Source organism: Asterias rubens, chromosome 17 (assembly GCF_902459465.1).
Source record: "Asterias rubens chromosome 17, eAstRub1.3, whole genome shotgun sequence".
Lineage (NCBI taxonomy): Eukaryota > Metazoa > Echinodermata > Asteroidea > Forcipulatida > Asteriidae > Asterias > Asterias rubens.
In genome coordinates this window covers 10,965,924-10,990,484 of record NC_047078.1, presented here as the reverse complement: position 1 = coordinate 10,990,484, position 24,561 = coordinate 10,965,924, and the positions used below count along the sequence as shown (strand labels likewise).

General features: G+C 44.4%; 1 protein-coding gene across 1 annotated transcript; it reads left to right on the top strand.

Moving 5' to 3' along the window:
* Positions 1 to 1,365: 1,365 nt before the first annotated feature.
* Positions 1,366 to 2,875, top strand: LOC117301806. Its single transcript, XM_033785811.1, has 2 exons — positions 1,366 to 1,386; positions 2,279 to 2,875. The coding sequence occupies exons 1-2, from the start codon at positions 1,366 to 1,368 to the stop codon at positions 2,873 to 2,875; spliced, it is 618 nt and encodes a 205-aa protein (XP_033641702.1).
* The last annotated feature ends 21,686 nt before the right edge of the window (positions 2,876 to 24,561 follow it).

The window sequence follows — 24,561 nt, the reverse complement described above, 5'->3', positions numbered from 1 at the left end:
GGCTTCTCTGTTTTATTATATATCTGAAATATGAAGACAAGCGAAATACAGATATCACGGCTGTCTGTCTTCATAGGAATTAGCGGAGCACCCGAAAACCTGACGTTGAGGGCGCTCGATTAACAAAAGAATTAGTTAAAGGAGGAAACTAAAGTTGATTAAACCAAAAAAATAAGGGGGGCCTGTTTTATACCTGTCACACATGTACATACAGGATTATGTTTGGCTGGATTAAGAAGGGGGCCGTACTAAACAAAATGAGAGTGTGGACGATTGCCCCATATTTGGACTTGTCTGTGCACTGACCACTACTTCTGTCATTGCTTAGGATGTGCAAGGTGGTAGAGTTGGCCCTTCCCAGACTGGCCTCACACTCACTCCATTGTAATGACTAAGAACAAAGAACTGATTATAAGGTGTATATGATATAGAAACACTGCCACTTAATATTTTACAGTAGTTTATAAAATGGCACCGGTGATAATAGCCTAATGTACAAAGTGCGTGTATACAAACCTAACTTTGACGAAATTTGTGTCACCTTTAATTTATGAAATTTTATTATTTTCTTTCATAGATTTGTTTGTTACATCCATGACCATATCTCCTAGGCGGAAAAATAATCTCAGACCACTAATTAGCTCAGCCCAACTAAGTAAAGATTGTCTCAAACTAGCGTGTGTAAAGCCTCATAATGTACAAACTGCGGATACATACCTAACTTTGACGAAATTTGTGTCACCTTTAATTTATGAAATTGTATTATTTTCTTTCATAGATGTGTTTGTTACATCCATGACCATAACTCCTAGGCTGAAAAATAATCTCAGATCACTAATTAGCTCAGCCCAACTAATTACAGATTGTCTCAAATTAGCGTGTGTATATAGCCTATACAATGTACAAAGTGCGTGTATAGACATACCTAACTTTGACGAAATCTGGTCACCTTTAACTTTTGAAATTTTAATATTTTCTTTCATAGATATGTTTGTTACATTCCTGACCACATCTCCTAGACGGAAAAATAATCTCAGATCACTAATGTAGCTGACTCCCCACTGATGAATAATTCAGCGTCAAGTGCGAGGCAGCCAATGGGAGCGTGTATGCAAATCTATTGGCCTTTACCATCCTTGAAAAAAAAAATCGCGGCCGGGTGCGAATCGTCGACCGCTTGCAAATGCTTGTAATTGTATATAATTATAGGACCAAAAAGTACTTGTTGTATGATGCGGGGTTAGCCGGTTGTACGTACAAAACGGCAGCCAGCTGGTGCCTTGAACAGTTTTAATACTGAACAGTTTAACACGAACCTGACAGTGATAGTGTGATACGATTACTAATATAAATATGAACGACAAAATGGCAGAAACTTCGTCGTATGTAATTCTATGTGCTTTGGTTTGTTTACTGTGGAGTTTTCAGGCACGTCAGGGTAAGTTACTATCGATCTGTGGTTTATTGGAAAGGCTATAGTATAGTAGTATCCTGTGGTGTCATGTGTTTTCAGTAGCATAACAGGAAAATATTGTGGTGATTTTACATGTTATTGTAATAGCGCCCTCTCTTGGCAAACTTTAGGCACTTAAAACATGGCTACCTAGTTACAGACATGTAGCAGTTCTTGAATAAATATAATCAAAGAATAATCCTTGCCATCCGTGTAATCTCAAATCAAAACATGGTGTCAGAAGTGAAGATTTCTCCTGTCAAGACTATAGCTGAAGATTGATAGAAGGTGTAAAATTAATCAGCCATAAAACTCAAGAATTGCCGATATAAAAAGACAGAGAAAAAAAACGTTGTAACGTTTATTGTCGAACTGATCTCATACGTTGGGGGACGGGCTTTGCTCCTCCTGTTGTCTAGCTATTACAGGCTTTATAATAGGGGTATGTACCTGACAGAGATCTATAATACTCATCAATAAAAGGACAATCTTGAACACTAAAATGGCACATCTACCCCATCTATAATAATAATATTTATTTTATTATCACAACCTCCGGCATTGGATTTGACTGGCAACCTTGCCGATAATTGGAAACGGTTCAAGCAGCGATATACATTGTATAATGTAGCTTCAGAATTAACTGAGAAAGATGATAAGACTCAGACATCAACTCTCCTTCATATCATAGGGGAGGCAACCCTCGACATCTACAACACGTTTATTTTTGAATCGGAAGATGATAGTATGAAACTAGATGTTGTGCTAAAGAAGTTTGAGGAATTCTGCATGCCGAAGCGCAATATCACATTTTGAACGCCACAGATTCTTTACCAGAGATCAGCAACAGGAGAAACCATTGATCAGTATGCTACGGAGCTCCGTATCCGCAGTAAATCTTGTGAATTCGGCGAGCTTAAAGATTCGCTCATCAGAGATCGCATCATTTGTGAAATTCCAGAGGATAGCTTAAGAGAGAGACTCTTAAGGGGAGATAACCTCACTCTGGAAAAAGTCATGCAGCTATGCAGAGCAGCAGAAACCACAAAGCTACAAGCAAAAGAGCTAGCTCCATCCGGCAAGCCAGTAGTAGATGCAGTACGAGCAAAAGATCGAAGATCGAATGGCAAAGGAAATTTCTCCAAAAAGTCTCCACATGCTTCGAATAAGGGTAACAAGACATGTTATCGATGTGCCCAAACACACGAGTATGGTGCATGCCCTGCTCATGGAAAAACGTGCACAAAATGTGGAAAAATAAATCGCTTTGCAAAGGCCTGCAAGGGTGCACAAAGCTCTCCGTACAGACAGAAAAATGTACACAACGTCACTGAAACTCCAGAAGATATGGAAGAATTCTTTGTGGATGTGATAGACAGTGCAACGATGAATGGAAACTTCAACTCCATACACATGGTATAAGAGTAAACTACAAGCTAGATACATGGGGATGATCAACTACACGGGCAAATTCATTCCAGATCTATCTACCAAGTCAGCACCACTACGCAGCTTGCTTGACCAGAAGAATCAATGGATGTGGCTTGAAGCACAGGAGAAGGCGTGGCAAGAACTGAAAGTTAAACTGACAACAGCGCCAGTGCTCAGGATCTATGACCCCAAAAAACCCATCAAGCTATCAGCTGATGCATCAAAGAATGGGCTCGGTGCAGTTCTACTACAACAGTATGATAATGTAATAGATGTTAAATTTGCATCTATAATGAATGGGCACCAGTGGCGTATGCATCCAGAGCCATGACAGCGGCCGAGACAAGATACGCCCAAATTGAAAAGGAACTGTTGGCCACAACCTATGCATGTGAACGCTTTCACCAGTACATCTACGGACAACAAATAGAAGTGGAAACTGATCATAAACCACTCATTCCGTTGTTCACTAAACCACTGTGTGATTGTCCATTTAGAGTACAACGCATGCTCATCAGAGTACAACGCTACGACTTGAAAGTGTCTTACACACCGGGTAAATTCATGTGTACCGCTGACACACTTTCAAGGGCAGTCGATCCTCATGCAGATAAAGACAGCTCCAAAGAGGATGACATTCAAGCCTATGTCAATACAATATTGACCAACATGCCAGTGTCCTCTAACAGGAAGAAAGAAATCGCCCTGGAGACAAAACGCGATGAAACCCTCAAGACACTGAGTACAATCATCAATGAAGGTTGGCCCGACGTGAAGAGCAAAAAATGTCCAGTTGCAATCAGCGATTACTGGAACGCACGTGATTAACTTTCACAAGCAGACGACATGTTGTTCAAGGGAACTAAAATAATCATCCCAACATCAATGCGCCGAAACATGCTTGAGAAAATCGATGAAGGTCACCTCGGCATTGAGAAATGTAAACGTAGAGCCAGAGAAGTGATGTATTGGCGTCGCATCAACCAAGATGTAGCTGACATGGTAAAAAATTGCAACTCATGTCAAACATACCAGCCAAAGCAGACGGCAGAAACACTCCAGCCGCACCCTACTCCCGACCGCCCATGGCAAAAGGTAGGAGCAGATTTGTTCACACTCAACAGTAAGAACTATATAGTCATTGTAGACTACTTCTCACAATTTGTAGAAATTTGCAAGCAGCGGCACAGTGATTAACAACTTGAAGTCTGTGTTTTCACGACAGGGAACTCCACATGAAATGTTCACCGACAACGGACCCCAGTTTTCCAGTGCTGAATTCAAACGCTTTTCAGCAGATTGGGACTTCACACACACCACATCGAGTCCACACTATCCTCAGTCAATGAAATTGGTGGAAAATGGCGTGGAAATTGTCAAGAACATGATCCGCAAAACAGTTAACAGTGGCCAAGACATCTATAGAGCTTTGCAGATTTATCGCAGTACACCACTTGAGTGCGGGAAATCCCCAGCAGAGCTGCTGTACAACAGAAGAATTCGTTCCAATCTTCCCATGGTGGACAGCTTGCTTGGTTTTAAACATCTGGACAGTAAAGCATTCAAGCAAAGAAAGGACGCACAAAAGGAAAAACAAAAGGGTGGATCCCGTGACCTTCCTCTACTTCAAGTAGGAGATACCGTGAGGCTGCTGGATACGACTAAGAATATGTGGTCTCAGGGCGGAGTTGTTAAAGCCGCATTGCCAAACCGTTCATATCAAGTAGATGCAGGCAATGGCACGAGACGTCGTAATAGGCGGCACTTTAGAGTTGCTTCACAACCGCCACAGCAGTGTGACTTCATCGAGCCATCATCCAAATGTGACCGGTTTAAATGAACGATTTTAATGTGGAAACATATCTTAGTTCTCTGGCCTCTGGGCTTTATTCACTCAGTCTGTCGGAGAAGAACAAGAAGTTGACAGTTGTTATTCTCCCGACATCAAAGTATAGAATCAATAATATTAATGAGAAACAATAATATTGCAATAAAATAAACGTTAATATATACAGTGCTTATGTCTACGAGTTATTCAAAGAATAAGGCAACTAATAAATCCACAAACGGGGCGGGTTTCTCTCAGCCCCGGAATTAAGCAATATTAGAAAAAGGCACATCGCTAGAAAATGTACATTAATGTCTAAGCGATTACTAACTAAGGCCATCAAATAACGATTGTAGTTGGATGGCAACATTAAAGAAAGAAATAATACAAAACAGTATTTCCTCTGGCAGGTTCCCGCCAAAACCTTTATGGCGTCCGCCATCTTGGAAACGCCCAAATATTCAATTAAATAAACCTTGTAAACTGTGCAAAATACACCTAAAGAAATATTACTCATCAAGAGCTCAACTATCTCTTTCTAATAACTCAAACTCATGTATAATAAATAAAGAAAGGTTAATGAAACTAAGTTCTGAAAAAGGGCGGAACTCCTGATTGCCGAATCTCAATTCGGAATCTTGCCAAAACAACATTAAAAAGTGGCTACAAATCTAAGCAAAATGTATAAAACAAGTGTGGAGGGGGTGTGACGAACGAGGCCTAAAATAATTTGAAACCTCGAAACATCAGTGGGTTCGGATTGACTCTTTAATTTGGTAACTGTAATTGGAAGTCGGAAAAGCAACCGACCAGCGACGGAGGCATTAGAATGGCATAACAAAGTTAACAGTAAACAATTAACAAGTAAAAGAGAAAAGAGAAAATAAAAGAAATCATTAGTATGATAAATACATGCAGTGCGTGTGCACCAAAATCTATCCAATTAGGTAAAATACTGAGTGTGAAATAATGCAACTCTCAATTAATTAATTTGCAACCCTCCTGTTTTGACATATACACCTGTATCTGTAAGACCTGTATTAAACAATTATATCCAGCAGTACAGTTAGTTTCTACCAGTCAAAACAATATACATGGGATTATCCAGATCTTGTCCTAAAACCCTTAAGAATTATCAGAACAATATATAGATTTATTCTAAAGTCTTAAAGTCATCAGCTTAATAATAATAGACAACCTTCTCCAAATAATACATCATGGCAAGCTAATTAACACACTATGTCAATACATGTACCAATTTCACAACTCTACCAATGACGTAGAGGGCGCTGTTGTAGCATAACTAGACTATGGATCACCATTAATTCGTCAAAATATGCCCACATTGCTCAATCAACTTAGACTTAATACGTATAACTGTACTGTAAATTACCCATTTCACAGATGCATTAACTACAGGAATTATTTCACCACATACAATAAACCTCAGGCTCGTGTTAAATAAACGCACATGTACCAGCAGAGCGCTGTTGCTGTGGACGGCGCCATGACAGTTTTATCTACTTTACAACTTTGACTGAACTTTAATTACTGAAAAATAAAATACAATCCAGAGCTTGAATGGGCTGATGGATAAATCTAAATGATGTTTGTTATACCCGGTTTATTGCCCTAAAGTTTATATATTTAAATCACACTTGCAAAAAGAAGAAAGTTTACCTGTAATTGGAAGTCGGAAAAGCAACCGACCAGCGACGGAGGCATTAGAATGGCATAACCAAACTCCGCCGCATGGTGGCGCCCTCCTAACTCACCGTCTGCCTCTCGCTGCCTCAAGGACGGCACAACGCTGCCTCCACATCTTCTCCCACACAAATTTGTCGTCGCCCCGACGACAAGTCAAAACTTTATCGCTAAACTTTAAAACACTTAAAAACTTTTGTCAAACAAGTTAACAGTTAAATACAACACCTTTAAGAGTAACACACAACTGCTTTAAACTCCTCACTTTAAACTCCTACTCTAAACTTCTACTTTAAACTTCTCAACTCAACTGTTCTGGCAAGACTTTACTAGTGAGTAGATAAATGCACATACAATTATTATCACAATTTTGGAAAACTAAGCAAGGTTGAAATGCCCATGGGTCCTTTGAGCTTCCTCACCTCAACTGTTCTTATTCCAGTGATAAATACGACAGTATTTTGTCACACATTCCAATACAGTTCTGTTTCCACATGTAATTGGGGATTGGAGCAGCAATAGTTCATACTGATAATTAGTCTGTATCTGAGCTACTCAAGTCTTTCTCAGTAGTGGCTGCCATCATATCCTTGACTTGAGTTAATAAGCGAACAACATTAGAAAACTGGTACCTACTTGGGGGTTTTCCTTTCGTCGTGCGGTTGGAGCGTCTCGGTTTCCTGGGCACTCCTGCGGCTGCCATAGCTTCGGTAGTCGTCTCAGCACTCCCAGTTGTGTCAGTTGGTGACATCTGTGGTCCTTCCACAGATGAGATGTCATGGGTAGTTCTGAGGATAAAGTTCTCACCTGGTGCACAGAGCTGATCTGCTGCAAGGGGCTCGTCTGAAGAAGAGGAGGCTGGAACTGCTACAAGGGGCTCGTCTGAAGGAGAGGGGGCTGGAACTGCTACAAGGGGCTCGTCTGAAGGAGAAGAGGCTGGAACTGCTACAAGGGGCTCGTCTGAAGGAGAGGGGGCTGGAACTGCTACAAGGGACTTGTCTGAAGGAGAGGGGGCTGGAACTACTGCAAGGGGCTCGTCTGAAGGAGAAGAGGCTGGAACTACTGCAAGGGGCGCGTCTGAAGGAGAGGGGGCTGGTATGGGGGCGTTGGAGGGTGGCTGTTTGGGAAGGGTTAGTGTCACTCCCCAGTTGTCATCGCTCGTTGATGATGAGGTTACACCATCAATAGTGTTATCGTCTTCTGTGCTCGGGGTGGTTGGGGGTCTGGCATCCCAAGGGCAATGTTTCAGCTCACAGCGATGAAGCACTTTTTGTCGTCCACTTGAGTTTCGCACCACATAAACTGGTTGTCCTTTGAAAGGCTGTTTCACTACCATGTATGGGTCGGTTTCCCAATAGTCCTGAATCTTTGCCCTTCCTCTGTGAGATCGGTCTCGGACTAATACGAATTCTCCTGTACAAAGGGGCCTCTCAAACACATCTTTCTCAAATGCAGAAGTTCTTAATTCTACCTTCTTGTCTAAATTCGCTGTAGCAAGGGCCCGCGCCTTATCAAGATTCTCACAATGCTTTTTAGCGAAGGAGCCAGCACTGACGCCGCTGAGTTGAGAACGATCCACTCCAAGAACAAGGTGCTGGGGTAAGCGAGCATTCCTCCCGAACATCAAGTAGAAGGGTTCGTAACCAGTACTAGAATGTTTTGTGTTATTGTAGACTGTCACTAAATGAGGAATAGAGTCGGTCCATCTTGTCTTCTTATGGGTTGGCAGGGCAACAAGCAAGTTATGGAGCGTTCTGTTAAATCTTTCACATTGCCCATTGCCCTGGGGGTGGTATGGTGTGGTGTGGGACTGTCCGATGCCATACAACGTGCAAAGCTCCTGCACTACCTGAGCGAGAAAACACTTTCCATTGTCAGAATGCAGACGCAACAGAGCACCAAATGGTATGATGAGATGTTTCACCAGCATTTTGGCGACAGTCTGTGCACGTTGATCCTTTGTAGGGATTGCCCAAGTGTACTTCGTGAAGATGTCTGTGAGTACAAGTACATTTTCATACCCATCAGATGACTGCTCCAGTACAGTAAAGTCCATAGCCACTACCTCAAGGGGAGCTGTGGCACGTAGAGTTCCCAGTGGGGGCCGAGTAGCACGAGTAGGACATCTGCTTACACTGCATCTTTCACACTGGTGACACCAAGTGTGGACGGAGATTTCCATTCTTTGCCAGTAGAAGAGGGGTTGTATCAGCTTCAGGGTTCGCTTTACGCCAAAGTGTCCTGCATTATCATGAAAAAGAGTCAGGATCTCCTCGTGTAGTCGGGCAGGGGTCACCAATCGTTCACACATACCGTCTCCTTGCAATATAGAACGTCGGTACAGGACTTCATTTTTGAAGAAGAGTTGGTTCATATGTTTAAGAACTGAAACAACGTCACTTGGTTCGTTCTGCCTCTCTTGTTCTGATGGACGTCTTTGTCTCTTTACGTAGGGGATGACCCGTTGGAGAATGAAATCTTCATCTTGTAAACTTCTCAGCATCTTTGCAGAATAGCCCGGTAAACTTTGGCTGCCTTCGTCAGTAGTTACTTGGATTTGATGGGCCAACATCTGAGGAAATTCTGTGGTTACACCAACTGGACCACAAGTGGCGCGGATGGTACAAGATGATAGCTCAGCATCTGGGGTGGACTGTAAATTGAGAGCTGCATCAACTGGTCGTGTGTCAAGTCGCGAAAGGGCATCTGGCGCTTGATTCGTTCGTCCAGGACGGTATTCTAGTTTGAAGTCAAATGCTGACAACTGCTGTACCCACCGCATCTCAGCTGCACTCAGGTTTGCGGTATCCAAGTATTTGAGGGGATTGTGATCAGTGAGAATGATGCACTTGTTTCCAAACAAGTAATCCCGGAATGCCTGACACACGGCCCAGCATACGCCCAACAACTCCAACTTGAATGCCGAGTAATTTTTATCGTTCTTCTCTGCTGGTCGTAGTGATCGTGAGGCATAGGCTACCACTGACTTTGAGCCATCGCGTTGTTGTTGTGAGAGCACGGCACCAAGCCCTTTACTGCTTGCATCTGTTTCCACTGTAAATGGTAGCGAGAAGTCTGCAAACCTCAACACCGGGGCTTCAATCAACTTTGACTTTAGTGACTGTATCGCCAAATGTGCCGCCTCGTCAAGCTCTATTCTCCTCTGTCCGTCTCTGATTTTTCCTTTACGCGATGTCCCTGTGAGATATTTGAGAAGTGGTGCAGTGACGCTAGAATATCGGTGAATGAACTTGCGAAAGAACCCAGTGAAGCCAAGGAACGATCGCAGATCTGTGACAGTTGTTGGCACTGGCCAGTCTTTTACTACTGCAATCTTACCAGGGTCTGGCTTCACCCCGTCTCCGGCCACGATAAGGTGTCCAAGATATTTCACTTGAGTTTTGAAGAAGTCACACTTTGAAAATTTCAGCTTTAAACCGTGTTTTTGTAATCGCTGAAATACCATTTCGAGACGCTGTAGATGTTCCTCATAACTGGCGGAATATACTATGATATCATCAAGGTATATTAAAAGACTCTGCAAGGCTTCATCACCAAAACATCGCTGCATCAACCTCTGGAACGTTGCTGGACTGTTGCAGAGGCCGAAGGGCATGCGGGTGTACTCCCACAGCCCAAAAGGCGTTGTGAAGGCAGTCTTTTGGATGTCACTCTCTTCCATGGCAACTTGGTAGAATCCAGACGTCAGATCCATGGTGCTGAAATACTTTGCATTCCCAAGGGCCTGAAGTGACTCATTGATTCGGGGCAACGGAAATGCGTTCTTCGTCGTCAAACTATTAAGTCTCCTGTAATCCACGCATAAGCGAATCGAGTGGTCTTTTTTCCGCACGACTACAATCGGGGATGCCCATGGGCTTGAGCTTTCTCGGATGATCCCTTTGTCAAGCAGCTCATGGATGTGTGCCCTGACTTCTTTGTATTGTGATGGTGGAAGTGACCGGTATCGCTGACTAATGGGGGAGGCATCACCTGTATCAATGCGATGTCTGACGGTGTCAGTGTGGCCCAAGTCACCATCGTTCTTCGAGAATACACTGTCATACTTCTGGAGCAGCTTTTCGAATCTTGAAGCCTCTTCGTGTGAAAATTGATCTCCCAACTTCAGATCATGCAAAAATGACGGTGTATCATTCTTGTCAGACGTAGACATCGAAGAACAATTCACTGAGTTTTGCTTCATGTTGTACTCGTGGGTTTCGTCCTCTGGTGTAATGAGTTCTCCGTTATATAGAGTACCGATGCAGGTATGACCTGGTAAGACAACATCGCGATCTGTGTCGTTCGCTACAATGAAGGAGAACTTTCCCCTAATGGACACTGACTAATGACCTATTCAATTGAATACCATTGGGGAGATTGGATGATTCACCAGATTCCAATACTGCAACGTACGCTGTGTTATCTGGACCCGGGCTGGCTGAGGCTTGTAAAATCATCATCTGTTTGGCAGGGATTAATACAGCTGGGCCCCGACGGAGATATGCTCTACTAATCTGACTTTGGTTCGATGTAAATTCTTCACGTTTCTGCACTGTCTGCATTGCACTCTTCCACACTTTGTGATTGTCATGTGGCGCAATCTTCTTCAGATGGGTCTGTCCCTGAGATGTCATGAATTTGCTCCAACATTCCTTCAGGACGTTCATTCCAATAATACCTGATGCCATGGTTGATACCCGGGAGTCCTCAATGACGAGCACCACCCTGGATGGAACAGTGATGTCAAAGACTGAGATGTTGGTTTCAAAAACTCCAGTGTATGGTATGGAAGTGCCATTGGCTGATACCAGCTGGAAATACTCTGGTATGCTCATCAGTTGTATACCTCTTGGCTTGAAGTGTGTGACGTAGAAATTGTTGGTGATAGTTGTCACCATAGAGCCAGTGTCCAAAAGACAAGGCACCTGTTGCTCACCAAAGAGTGCATTGACAGTAAAACAATCAGCAGTCGCCTTGGTCATAAATTCTCTTGTATTACAGTACAGCAAGCCGTCACTTTTCCCCCTGGCTGTCTGGCTCGAAACAGACAAGGGAGCTAGTTTCCCATCTCATTCTTACGGCTCTGGGTGAATCGCTGACCGGGATACGACTGCTGGGGAGGTGTCGGGTGTGTCGGGAAAACATTTCTTGGCTGGCGGCGAGGGGCCGGGCAGTTACGAGCAAAATGCCCGAACTGGTCGCAGTTGTAACATCTGGGTGGGGATGGAGATTCGGGTCCGCCTTGCCAGTGTTGGGGCCCGCTGCTGGGGAAGGAGACATTGGCATGACTCGTGATGGCATCTAGTTTGTTGAGAATTCTCTTCATCTGCTCCTCCAAACAGGTGACTCTGTCTCTTGAGTTTTCTTGAACCTGCAGAGAGGATGCACTTCGAGGTGTCGTTTGATGATGAGCATGTTCGCGTTCATCTCTCTTCACTGCCCAGTTCTTCAGCTCGCAGAATGTAATCTCGGAAGTTCGGTCAAGGAGATCCCTGCATGAGTGACGCAGTCCCTCTGTCTCGATCCCATCCACGAATTGTTCCTTAATGATTGTGTCAGGGGTTTTGTACAGGCCTCGATCCTTTTTCTGCAATCGATGAAAGAGTCTCTCTAAGTCAATAGCATACTGGTGGATTGACTCACCTTGGCGTTGTTGGCGTTGCAAGAATTGGCGTTGTAGTTCCCCACTCGTAAGTGATTCTCCGTATGAGGACTGAAGATACTCCAAACAATCCTGGGCACTTTTCCCACCAGAGAGGAGGGACCTTACTTCGATCTTTGGGCCGGCACGCAGGTAATCCAGCAAAAACTGTCCCCTCTGGTCAAGTGGCACGTTGTATCGTTATAATGCGTTTTTCATTGACGATACAAATTCTTCTACTGTAACAGATTTTATGGAGGAATCTTCTCTGCCTTCGAAGGTGTGAAGCTTCCGATCAGGTGCCATCACGACATGTGTGAGACTGGGGGCTGTTGAAGGAGATATCTGTGGTTTTTGCTCTCTGATAACGACGGAGTAGACATGGTCCTCCCAGCTGTCTTCAGGGGGTAGAATCATGTTGTCTACCTTGGGTAGCACCACTTCCTCACCATCCTTATCGATATAAGTGACGCCAATGGCACCCTCGAAATAGTCCTCCAGCGACTGTAGCGAGAGCTTTCCTTGCTGAAGAGGGAACCGAAGAGACTTTCCACCATCCTTGCTGACTTTTACAGTAGCACTCATTTCAACAGCTTATTTACACAAGACCTGCAGCACACAGGACTGGACAAACTTTTATACCATTCAATGCCTACAACATCGCTTTTGTTGTTTGAAATTACAGCAGTCAATCCCACTTCTGACACGTGTGGAGGGGGTGTGACGAACGAGGCCTAAAATAATTTGAAACCTCGAAACATCAGTGGGTTCGGATTGACTCTTTAATTTGGTAACTGTAATTGGAAGTCGGAAAAGCAACCGACCAGCGACGGAGGCATTAGAATGGCATAACAAAGTTAACAGTAAACAATTAACAAGTAAAAGAGAAAAGAGAAAATAAAAGAAATCATTAGTATGATGAATACATGCAGTGTGTGTGCACCAAAATCTATCCAATTAGGTAAAATACTGAGTGTGCAATAATGCAACTCTCAATTAATTAATTTGCAACCCTCCTGTTTTGAAATATACACCTGTATCTGTAAGACCTGTATTAAACAATTATATCCAGCAGTACAGTTAGTTTCTACCAGTCAAAACAATATACATGGGATTATCCAGATCTTGTCCTAAAACCCTTAAGAATTATCAGAACAATATATAGATTTATTCTAAAGTCTTAAAGTCATCAGCTTAATAATAATAGACAACCTTCTCCAAATAATACATCATGGCAAGCTAATTAACACACTATGTCAATACATGTACCAATTTCACAACTCTACCAATGACGTAGAGGGCGCTGTTGTAGCATAACTAGACTATGGATCACCATTAATTCGTCAAAATATGCCCACATTGCTCAATCAACTTAGACTTAATACGTATAACTGTACTGTAAATTACCCATTTCACAGATGCATTAACTACAGGAATTATTTCACCACATACAATAAACCTCAGGCTCGTGTTAAATAAACGCACATGTACCAGCAGAGCGCTGTTGCTATGGACGGCGCCATGACAGTTTTACTTTACAACTTTGACTGAACTTTAATTACTGAAAAATAAAATACAATCCAGAGCTTGAATGGGCTGATGGATAAATCTAAATGATGTTTGTTATACCCGGTTTATTGCCCTAAAGTTTATATATTTAAATCACACTTGCAAAAAGAAGAAAGTTTACCTGTAATTTGAAGTCGGAAAAGCAACCGACCAGCGACGGAGGCATTAGAATGGCATAACCAAACTCCGCCGCATGGTGGCGCCCTCCTAACTCACCGTCTGCCTCTCGCTGCCTCAGGGACGGCACAACGCTGCCTCCACACAAGTATAAATGCAAGGGATTGTATGAAGGTAAATGCAATTTATGATAAAGGGGAAATGTGAAATAAATAAAGAGAAAAGATCATTACCTGTCGGAGAAGAACAAGAAGTTGACAGTTGTTATTCTCCCGACATCAAAGTATAGAATGATCCGAATTGATAAATTTGAAAATAAAGCCACCGCTGGGGGCGCTTGAACCGGGGTTTGAAGTGTGAATAAATGAATATATTAAGTCAACAAAGAAGCATAAAAAATACGTTTTACATACGTTTTTCTGCCCGTCACACAAAGAACAGGATTTCGAAACAACCACGACCTCAACAGCAGTTGAGCCGAACAACAACAACATCACTCAACCAACAGCTACTATGACCAGGAGCGGACGAGTTGTTAAGCCACCGATAAGACTTGATCTATAAATCGCGAGACTTGCCAAACCTTACTTACAGTCACAGTTAAACTTAGCATTAATTAGTTTACAGCGTTCATGAGTTTACAGCGTTAATGAGTGTACAGCATTATCTTCAAGTTCATAAATTCCCCCCCACAGTAGTGTGGGTAGGGTTTACGAACGAATACTTACCTGTAGAGCAAATTACTACAATTGCATATTCCCTATGCGCCGCTAGGTAACACTAAGACTTTTTTACAACAAGTGCAACAGCGCCCTCCATCGCCCAGTGCACACCGGCGCGAACGCCATGCGCAATCGCCCTCTTTCTCGGAAACTCATACGTACAAGTATACAAGAACCAAGTATAGTGGGGCAGGCGGGAGGGATGCTCTACAGGTAAGTATTCGTTCGTAGACCCTACCCACACTACTGTGGGGGGGAGTCTACGTCACTCTACTTACCTGTAGAGCAAATTACTACAATTGCATAGACTAGCACCGTTTTGGAAGGCGGTGGGTATACGCAGGACTATTGCACATCATACAATTATTATGGCGTCATGGCAACGAGGCGCGACTGGAAGGAGGCACCAGCTGTTGCAAGAATAAGAAACGTAAAATATGGGGGCCACATTGTCCGCACACGACCCGGGGGTGTCGTCCCCATAGGACAAGGAAAAAACATTATCAATGTTAAACAGTGGCACAAATATATGGCATACAGACAAGAACTCACCGAGGGTGAAGACTTGATGCGAAGAGGACTAGCGGGAGGATGACCCACGGGAGGCCGACTGCAACACCGCACGGCCTGCCTGGCCGTCAGTCTGGAGTACGTCCTTCAGGTAGCACTGTGAGAAGGTTGTAGAACTCTTCCAACAGGCTGCCTTGGTTATCTCCTCTATTGGTATACCTTTAAAAAATGCCCAAGAGGACGACACCCCGCGTACGTCGTGGGCGTGAACATTGGCCTCGGCCGCCGGCCACCCGCCCAGAACGGAGCGGATGGCGGTAACAATCCAGCGAGCTATAGTATCGCGCGTTACCGGTTGATGAGGGAGTCGAGGCCAAGAATAGTTGGTGATGGCCAGAGCGGATAGGCTTGGTGCGGCTTATGTACCATTTAAGCGCCCGGACAGGGCACAAAAGCCTGTCAGCCGCAACCGCAGAGAAGGATTTTAAGTCCGGAACGAAAATGTCCGGAGGCTGAAAAGAATCAGACTGATTCTTCGTCAGAAAACCTGCGGAAGGAACCAGCCGGACACCACCGGGTTCCCAACGAATGTGACCCGGTGCCAATGTCAGGGCGTGGAGCTCGCTACGTCTGCGCGACGTAGCAGCTGCCAACAGAAAGGAAACCTTTATCGACAACTGCAGCAAATGAGCGTTGCTGAGGGGTTCGAATGGGGGACCTGCTGGAGTGGAGAGAACACTCTGGAGGTCCCAAGACGGGACAAGTTTGTGTACTGGAGGCCGGGATACAAACATGCCCCTTGCCAGCTGACAGATCGCTCGATTGGAAGAAATCGGGGAGCCATCAGGAAAGCCGGGCGGTGGACCAGGAGCCTCACGAGTCGCGGGAACCACGGCTGACGCGGCCAGAACGGGGCTATGAGGAGCACCCGGCAGTGGGCGGTCTCTATCTTGGTCAACACCCGGGGGATGAGTGAGAATGGCGGAAAGGCGTAGGCCAGGAGGCCCTTCCACGGAATCGACAGGGCGTCGATCTGCCATGCGTTGGGGTCTGGAACCCTTGAGCAATACGTTGGCAGCTGATTGTTTGCCCGTGAGGCAAACAAGTCTACGTGGGGTCGATCGATCAGCCGGAAGAGGGTCTGTGCCACCTGAGGGAGCAAGGACCACTCTGTCGGGGCAATCCAGCCCCTGGAGAGGGCATCGGCTGTCACATTCTCTTCCCCCGGGATGTGGACTGCCGACAGAGCAACGCCCTGGCGGATGCACCAGTGAAGGAGCTCCCAAGTCAGGGCGCACAACTGCGTCGACCGGGTGCCTCCTTGGCGGTTGACATAAGCCACGACCGTGGTTTGTCGCACCGCACGAGCACCGCGCGTCCCGACACCGCAGTCTGAAAATGCCGAAGGGCATTGAAGACCGCCATCAACTCTAGGACATTGATGTGGGACAAGCGTTGTTCCGGGCCCCACTGTCCCGCGATCTGGCGCGGGTGGAGGGTCGCCCCCCAGCCCTGCTGTGACGCATCGGTGACAATGGTCACCGAAGGCTGAGGGGGGCGGAACACGCGCCCCTGAGTGAGATGGGCCTCGTCCAGCCACCACCGCAAGTGCGGGATCAGCCAGGGCGTAGTGGGTACCGGCAGGTGGATAGGGTGGTGTCGAGGGCGGTAAAAAGACAGCAGATGGAGCTGAATTGGCCGCATCCGGAGTCGACAAAAATCCACCAAGTCCACCATGCTGGCCATAAGGCCAAGGAGCCTGAGCCAAGCCCTTGCCGGAGCCACAGCCGCTGGGAGAAAGAGGGACCACACTGAAGAAGATTCAAGGCCAAATACTCGGAAAGGAGTATAACTGCATCCATACGCTCCGTGCAAACACGATCCAGGGGCAGAGTCGGAAATATATTCTGGGCCGATGGAGCTGGACCCGACCTCTTCTTGAAAGACTGTCGTTCAGAAGGAGGGGGGTCGGCCACGGCCGGCAGGTTCAGCGCTCGGATCATGTCCCGCTGAACGAGCCGCAACTCAGTCTCACGAATTGACAACCGCTGCATAGCGGACAACTCGTCCTCTTCCGGGGACAAGTCGTCCCCAGGGGGACGACTTGTCCCGGGCGAGTACCCAGTACTATCATCATGGCCCATAGCTGAACCCGAATCAGAAAATTCTGACGTCGGGTGCAAACTGATCCCCGACAGGGATGTTACAGTCCTGGCGGTCACAGGTGGCCCCACAGTGGCCAGGGATACCGCTGGGACACGAGTCTGTGTCGGCACCGGTACCGAGCGGTGGCACGGCGGAGACGCCGGGGCCCTGCTCACGGTATGAGGGATACCACTACCCGAGGCCACCCACTGGTGGTCGAACGGGACCGGTGCGTCGACCCGGGCCGGAAAACCCGGCGGGGCTGACACGCCATGAAGGGCCGACAAAACGGGCGGAGCCACTGGGCCATGGCCCTGCTCTAACCTGCCCGCCAGGGTGGCGGTCAACGTTGAAAGACCTCCATGAAGTCGGCCGGTGAAAGCGAGTCACCGCGGTGACGTTTGCCCCTGTGGGAGGAATCACTGGAGCTCGAAGAGTGCCGTGACCTTTTCCCCTTTTTGACCTTTTTCCCTCGGCGGGAAGAAAGGGATGGGGTGGCCTCAGATGTCCCTTCGGACAAGGGTTGTGTCACGGGGACCCCAGAGCAACGGGTAAAACCTGAGGATGAGGACGAACACACCGAGCGCGGGATACCGGGGGAACCCCAGTTCGCCGGCTCGGCATTGGCAATCTGCCTACCGACCGCCAGAGCGCCCAGCCCGATGGCATGAGCGGCCGGGTTACGGTCGGCAAACTCAACCCCGTCCCCCACCACGGCCACCGAGGGAGATTCGGTTGGACTGGATGGGGAGTGGCGTACTGAGACACGCGGAGGGGGGACCCCCTCCGTCCGCAGTAGGCCAGTGGGTGGCTTAGCGGCAGGCGTGGAAGGCGTGGCGTGGAAGGCCCCGGAGCGTTTACCCTTAGACAGGTTGGACCCCTGGACGCTGACCGACGAGGGGGAACGGGAAATGTTCCCCCCGAAGTCAGCGGGGTCCACGACCGACGCAGCACGCAGGGGCTGTGAAGGTTGGGAGGACTGCGCCGACGACGGACCGTCAACGGCGTAGCCCCCCGAGGAGTCGAGCTGTCCCAGGGAAAGGGAAGTATCCCCGGTAGCGACTGTGCGACCCCTCCCTGCCTTTCTAGAACTCATTTTATCAACTAAGAAAATTAATAAAGACGACACACACACTCTACAAACACGTCTTTATCAAAGTAATAAAATAACACAGTGTATTTTATATCTCAAAGAGACTCGGTTTAACGGAAAGTAACAATTTTCGAGGGAGCCTAAAAAATTAACGTGTCACCTGTTCGGAGCTAAGAGAGAAAGAGGGCGATTGCGCATGGCGTTCGCGCCGGTGTGCACTGGGCGATGGAGGGCGCTGTTGCACTTGTTGTAAAAAAGTCTTAGTGTTACCTAGCGGCGCATAGGGAATATGCAATTGTAGTAATTTGCTCTACAGGTAAGTAGAGTGACGTAGACTTAAAGTTTTCTTGAGGAAATTTAGTTGTTTTTATAAACACCAGTCTTCGAGAATGAACACTGAACTTTTCCACATCGTGTTCATAACACTACCGCATCGCGATACGCGTATCAACTGGAATGTAGAACTTTGAACTATATACACTGTCAGGACAATAACTTCATATTATGAACTTCTTTATTTAAAGAAAGGAAGATGTGGTGATGTTACATGTTATTGTAATAGCGCCCTCTCTTGGCAGACTTAAAACATGGCTACCTAGTAACAGACATGTAGCAGTTCTTGAATAAATACAATGTATAATCAAAGAATAATCCTTGCCATCCGTGTAATCTCAAATCAAAACAAATATTGTACACAATCAAAAACTAAATGATTTTTTTTTAAATCATCTATCCAACCTTTCTACAATGACACTTACACTGAAGTTCACTTCATCGTGTGTTGAAATCTTCCGAAAGTTTTGTTTTTCTGTTGCGAGAAAAAATTATCCACTATTTTTACAGTGCCAATGGCTGCAGTACGACATTGGAGCGACGTCATATGTTTTCAAACCTTTCATTGGTTGGTAATTATTGAATATTCAGAAGCTAGTATGGCGTGCAAAATAAATCAAACATCTTGTTCAATTACTATTAAACAAATTTAATTACATTTTTGTCGCAAGACATATCGTAGCGTCATACGTTATCGACCCTCATATGTTTTCGGTCCCCAACTTTGATTCCCGTTTACCGCGAAATTGTGCAAGCTGCACCAGTGATAGAAGCTATGCAGTTTACTCACGGTCTGTATTTTCATCAGGCTTAATCATGCTGAGAATAAAGTTGCCTGTCGTTGTTTATGCTCAAATATTTATAAGATGAATTTTCGGACAACTCAACGGTTCAGACAACTCGACGGTTCGGATAACTCGGCGGATGATTTATTTAACCGACAGACAACTCCACTTGGGGTAAAGACAAGTCGACGGATGGCCGTGACGGGGGCGGCTCAGTGCGGGGCGGGAGGGTAGTAGCGGCCTGGGGGTGGGGGATGCACTGACTAGTGACTTGGCAATGATGCACGGGCATTCCCCTGGGGTGGGGGTATATTAATATATGGTGGGTGGGTTTAATATTCGGGCAAATGGATAATTGATACATTTCTTTATTTTTTTACCATGACCCCGCGGCATTTTCATTTTTGTACCAATGTACCGTACCAAGATCGAGTTGTTATTGTTGTTGGTATAAAGTAAATAAAAGTATAATCTTCTCATAATAGAGCTGTATGTTATTAAATATTTAGTGCTTTAATTGTTTTTTTAACCTGTAATTTTGAATAAATGGAAGACAACTGCTAGCTGGCTACACCTACTAGAGTTATAGTCTGTTTTTTACAAAAAGTCTCGAATAGTCACTAACAGATGTTTCTGCAAGTATGGCTTCACTGGGACACCACACTTCTTGTGATAAATAATAATTGATAAATATTAATGATAAATTATAGAGTCGCAGGAATTATACAGGAAAGTTTGTGTAAAACATGACAGTAACGGAGGTCGGCCACTCAACCGTCGACTTGTCTTGGCCATCCGTCAAGTTGTCTCAAAGTCAAGTTGTCTGAACCGTGGAGTTGTTACTAATGTTGTTTGCACACAATCTGTTTCTGTCTGTCTCCATGCATGCTCCATGGTATGATACCATATAGCAGACAGATACAGATTTATAAAAAAAAACGTCTGTATAAACCATAAGGTATGGGCGCAAACTTCACCCCAACTTCACTCCTCGCGATTTAGTTTGTGCACACCCACTGTTTCAAGCCTGCACACAATATTATATTCCACGCAAATTTCAAGCCTTGCGCTGTCAAAAACTTGTTTGTTTGTGACCGGCTTTTGCAGTGTCAAACCACAAATCAAAAGTTATTCCTACAACTTTATATTCCACTTTTTCAAAAAGAATCCCTGAGAATTTAAAATAATTCAGTTAATTTTTTTTTAATTAAGACCGAAACTAAAAAGTCCAAATGGCGTCTGATGGAAATGGGTGCTTCCTAGTGTGTGTACTCTGTATTCACGCACTGAAGTCTTGAGATAGAATTTTAATTGAATTATAGAACCAAAAACAACTGTGATATGAGCTTTATTTTTATTTGTCTGATGTCAAAGCCCACCTGAGATAGTGAGAGGAGAATTTCAAGCCCGCAAAACGCAATCGAAGCACAACGGAGGTCATTTTCTGCAAAGGACCCCAAGTTCGGCATACGTCTAACATCACATAAATTCACGCACTTGTTTTGAAATGTCAATAAAGGGTCCCTATTATGCCGCCTTTCTTCTAAACACTCAAGTTCATGCAGCAGTGTACCTAGACGGCCAAAAAATGCTAAGTAATAACTATTATAAATATTTTACCAAATCAATTGGTGGGTTTCTACCAGGCTATATAACTGAACCCCCAAGCCTGTGGTGAAGCCATCAATTTACAAAACTAAGTTTAGATACAACACTAAAATACTGTTTTTTCATAGATAATAATAATATTAATAATAATAATGTTGAAGTCTTATAGCGCACGTATCTACCAAACGAGGTACTCAAGGCGCTGAGGACATGTTGACAAACTTTCAGAATAATAAGTAATTGCAGTGATGAATTTTGAGAACCAACTATTTAGCACCTTATAAGGGTTTACAAGGTGCTACGGCGCATACAGCAGCCACAGCCAGGAACACCGGGGCGAACCCCTTCTCAGTTCGAAAAGTGCACTGGGTTCTTTTACATGCGTTACACAACACATGGGACCGAAGGCTTTACGGCTGGGGATTCGAACCCACACTCTGCTGATCAGAAACACCAGAGTTTGAATTCATATATTTGGTACCCAAGTTTATACAGGACAATTCAAAATGTTCATGACGGGACAGAATTTTAGTGCAACGGAACATCAATTAATTTCATATCTTTTTTAGTATATTCTGACTCTAATATGAAATTATTACTGTAATAGGTCCTTGGAGCAGTTTTTACTGAGTTTACCCTCCATCCATCATTTTTGGTTCATCAGGTATTTTCCGACATGCATTGTCAATGGCAAAACAAAAAGTCTCTGAAATTTTTGTAGGCCTACTCTCTACATGGCAAACACCATTGAAGTAGAAAAAAACGTTTTGAGTGCTAGTATTTTGCAAAAATAACTTTGTTAATCAAACTTTTTAAAGATTTCAGATAAAAACCCAATATTTACACATACTGACAAATTTCCGTCCCGTCACACCACCATTTTGTTTTTAATTCAGTTTTTTTTTTCTACAGAAAAGATCAAGCTGTGATGTAGAAGTGTAGTAAGAAGGGCAATAGTTTTACTTTGAAATGGCATGAAATTTGTTGTTATACCTCTTATTAAATTTTATGAAAATTAATATTGTACATCGAGTACCAAAATTTCATAATTTCTGCATTCCATCCAGTCTCTTATTTATATTCTGTCGCTACCATGATGGGGGTAAAACATTTTATCAGTAATAGAGCACAACTGACATGTGAATGTAGGCAGCTAATTTTGTTTTTTTAACACTCCTTACATAATATATGCGACTAAATGTACTTAATTTTTCGTCCCGTCACTTACAGTAGGGGCAGTTTTGGATCTGACCCAAAACTTTGTGTGGCAAGGTGTTTTTTCTTGCATTATTATCTCACAACTTCGTCGACCAATTGATTTGTTTGTTATTTTATGCATATATTATGTTGAGATACACCAAGTGACAATTACCAGTATTGTCCAGGGTGTTTAACGGCAAGTAAATACCAAACCTTTCTGGAACTACATGTACATAAAGAGCTTAAGGAAGAGTTCATCTTGAGTGTCTGCACTTACATGTAAAACTACAAATAATATTGCTGTGTCAGCACTGGAGAAAGCAACCACTCTCAGCAAGCAATTTCAATTGGTTTTTACCAAAGAGGATTGTAGTAACATTCCAACTGTGACGAATAGGCAAACCCCTGATATGTCCCCTAATAAAATCACTACTTGCTGCATATCAAAGCTTCTAAAAGAACTGAAAATACAAATAGCACCTGGACCTGACAACATCACTGCAAAAATCGTAAAAGTGTGTGCAAATAGTATTGCTCCTTTACTTCAACAGATCTACCAAAAGTCTTTAACTGCTGGGGAACTACCTGATGATTGGCTTAATGCAAATGTCTCTCCTACATGTACTAATATTTATGTAATTCAAAAAGGGAAATCGCTCTAATCCAGCCAACTACCGACCAGTTTCTCTGAAATCAATTCCTTGCAAATTGCTTGAACACTTCCATTCAAACATCATGTCCCATCCTGTCCATCATTTAATGTCCTCAACAACGACCAGCATGGTTTTTGCAAAGGTCGATCTTGCGAGACTCAACTAGCCCTGGCTGTCGACGACCTTACCAAAATCCTCGACAGCAGAGGTCAAGCAGACTTTAAAATTATGGACTTTAAAAAGGCGTTCAACCTTGTTCCTCATCAGAGACTCCTACACGAACTCTTTCAAGCTGGATTTACTGGTCCACTTAATAAGTGGGCCAGTAATTTCCTTACAAAAAGGTTTTCAACAAGTCTTCCTGGGGGGAATTTTATCTTCATCTATTCAAGTTACATCAAGTGTGCCACAGGGTACTGTTTCTTGGTCCACTACTATTTATTCTGTACCTAAACGATCTTCCAGATGGGATAACTTCACAAATGAGGCTCCTCGCTGACGACTGCATTTCATATCAAGAGATAAAAACCCCAGATGATAATCAAAAGCTACAGAACGACATCAGCCAACTTTGCAAGATGGAATCGACCTGGCAGATAACATTTAATGTCAGCAAATAAAATGTTACGCACTGCACTTTACGCACGAGAAAAAAAACACTCCAGTCAACATACATAATGAACGATGAACCACTACAGTCTGCCAAATGTACATGTATGTACCTACCTGGGTAAGAGATAAATCATAACCTGAGCTGGGCGAGTCACATTTCCAACGATTTCCAGGATTACTTCGCAGAAATCTGTACAATTGCTCTACACATGTAAAGGAAACTGCTTATATAAAACCCTGGTCAGACCCATGGAGGTAGGTCGGACCCAAGCTCGAGTACTGCGCTAGTGTATGGAACCTGCACCATCAAGAACACAAAAATAGACTGAAAGCGGTACAGCGTAGAGCAGCTAGATTTGTATGCAAAGACTCCCATCGTAAGAGTAGCGTCTCCTCAGTGATCAGTAGATTGCAATGGAAAACCTTGGAGGAACGTAGAGCAATCGCCAGGATAACACTCCTATCAATCTGTTAACCATAAAACTGCTATCGACACAGACCAGTATAAACTCAAACCAAAAGGAAACTAAACTTGCACTAGGAAATCATCTTCTGTTTCGTTCACCCACCCTTCATCCAATAAGGACTGTTACGACTTTTCCTTTGTCCCAAGAACCCTCATTGAATGGAACCGCCTACCAGTAAAGAGAAGCTCCATCAATAGACTCATTGAACTGTAGACTAGGCTAGGCTAGATAAAATCCAAATGACCACTTTCATAAGGGGAGCTCATCACTAATTTTTGTCAACTTGCCACATAACACCTGCAACTTGAACCCTGTGAGGAGTTGTTGCAGTATTCGACAGATACAGATACAGATGTCAAGGAACTGGGCAAGCAAGCGTACATTAACACGGCACCCTATCTTTTTGACTATTTCATAGAGATGTAAACATAATTCCTAGAGATCGGCCGTGCGTATGTATACATATGTATGCAGGTTCAGGCATGGGGGCAGCTGTGGCAGGAGATATGGTCCTACCGGGCCATATGCCTATGGCAAACTGTGTACAAACACCTTCCGATAGCGCCCTCTTTTGAATCATCCTCCTACCTACAGCCCATTTTATTTTCCAATGGGGGACAAATCTCCGGCGAACAGAATTCCCTAGGACACTGCCAATTGTCCTATCTCACATGTTAGAAATGCTAG

Coding starts and splice junctions, on each gene's coding strand:
- LOC117301806 (XM_033785811.1), top strand. CDS start 1,366: ATGGCAGAAACTTCGTCGTAT. Junction 1,387..2,278: donor TGGCAGAAACTTCGTCGTAT/GTAATTCTATGT, acceptor TGAACGCCACAG/ATTCTTTACCAGAGATCAGC.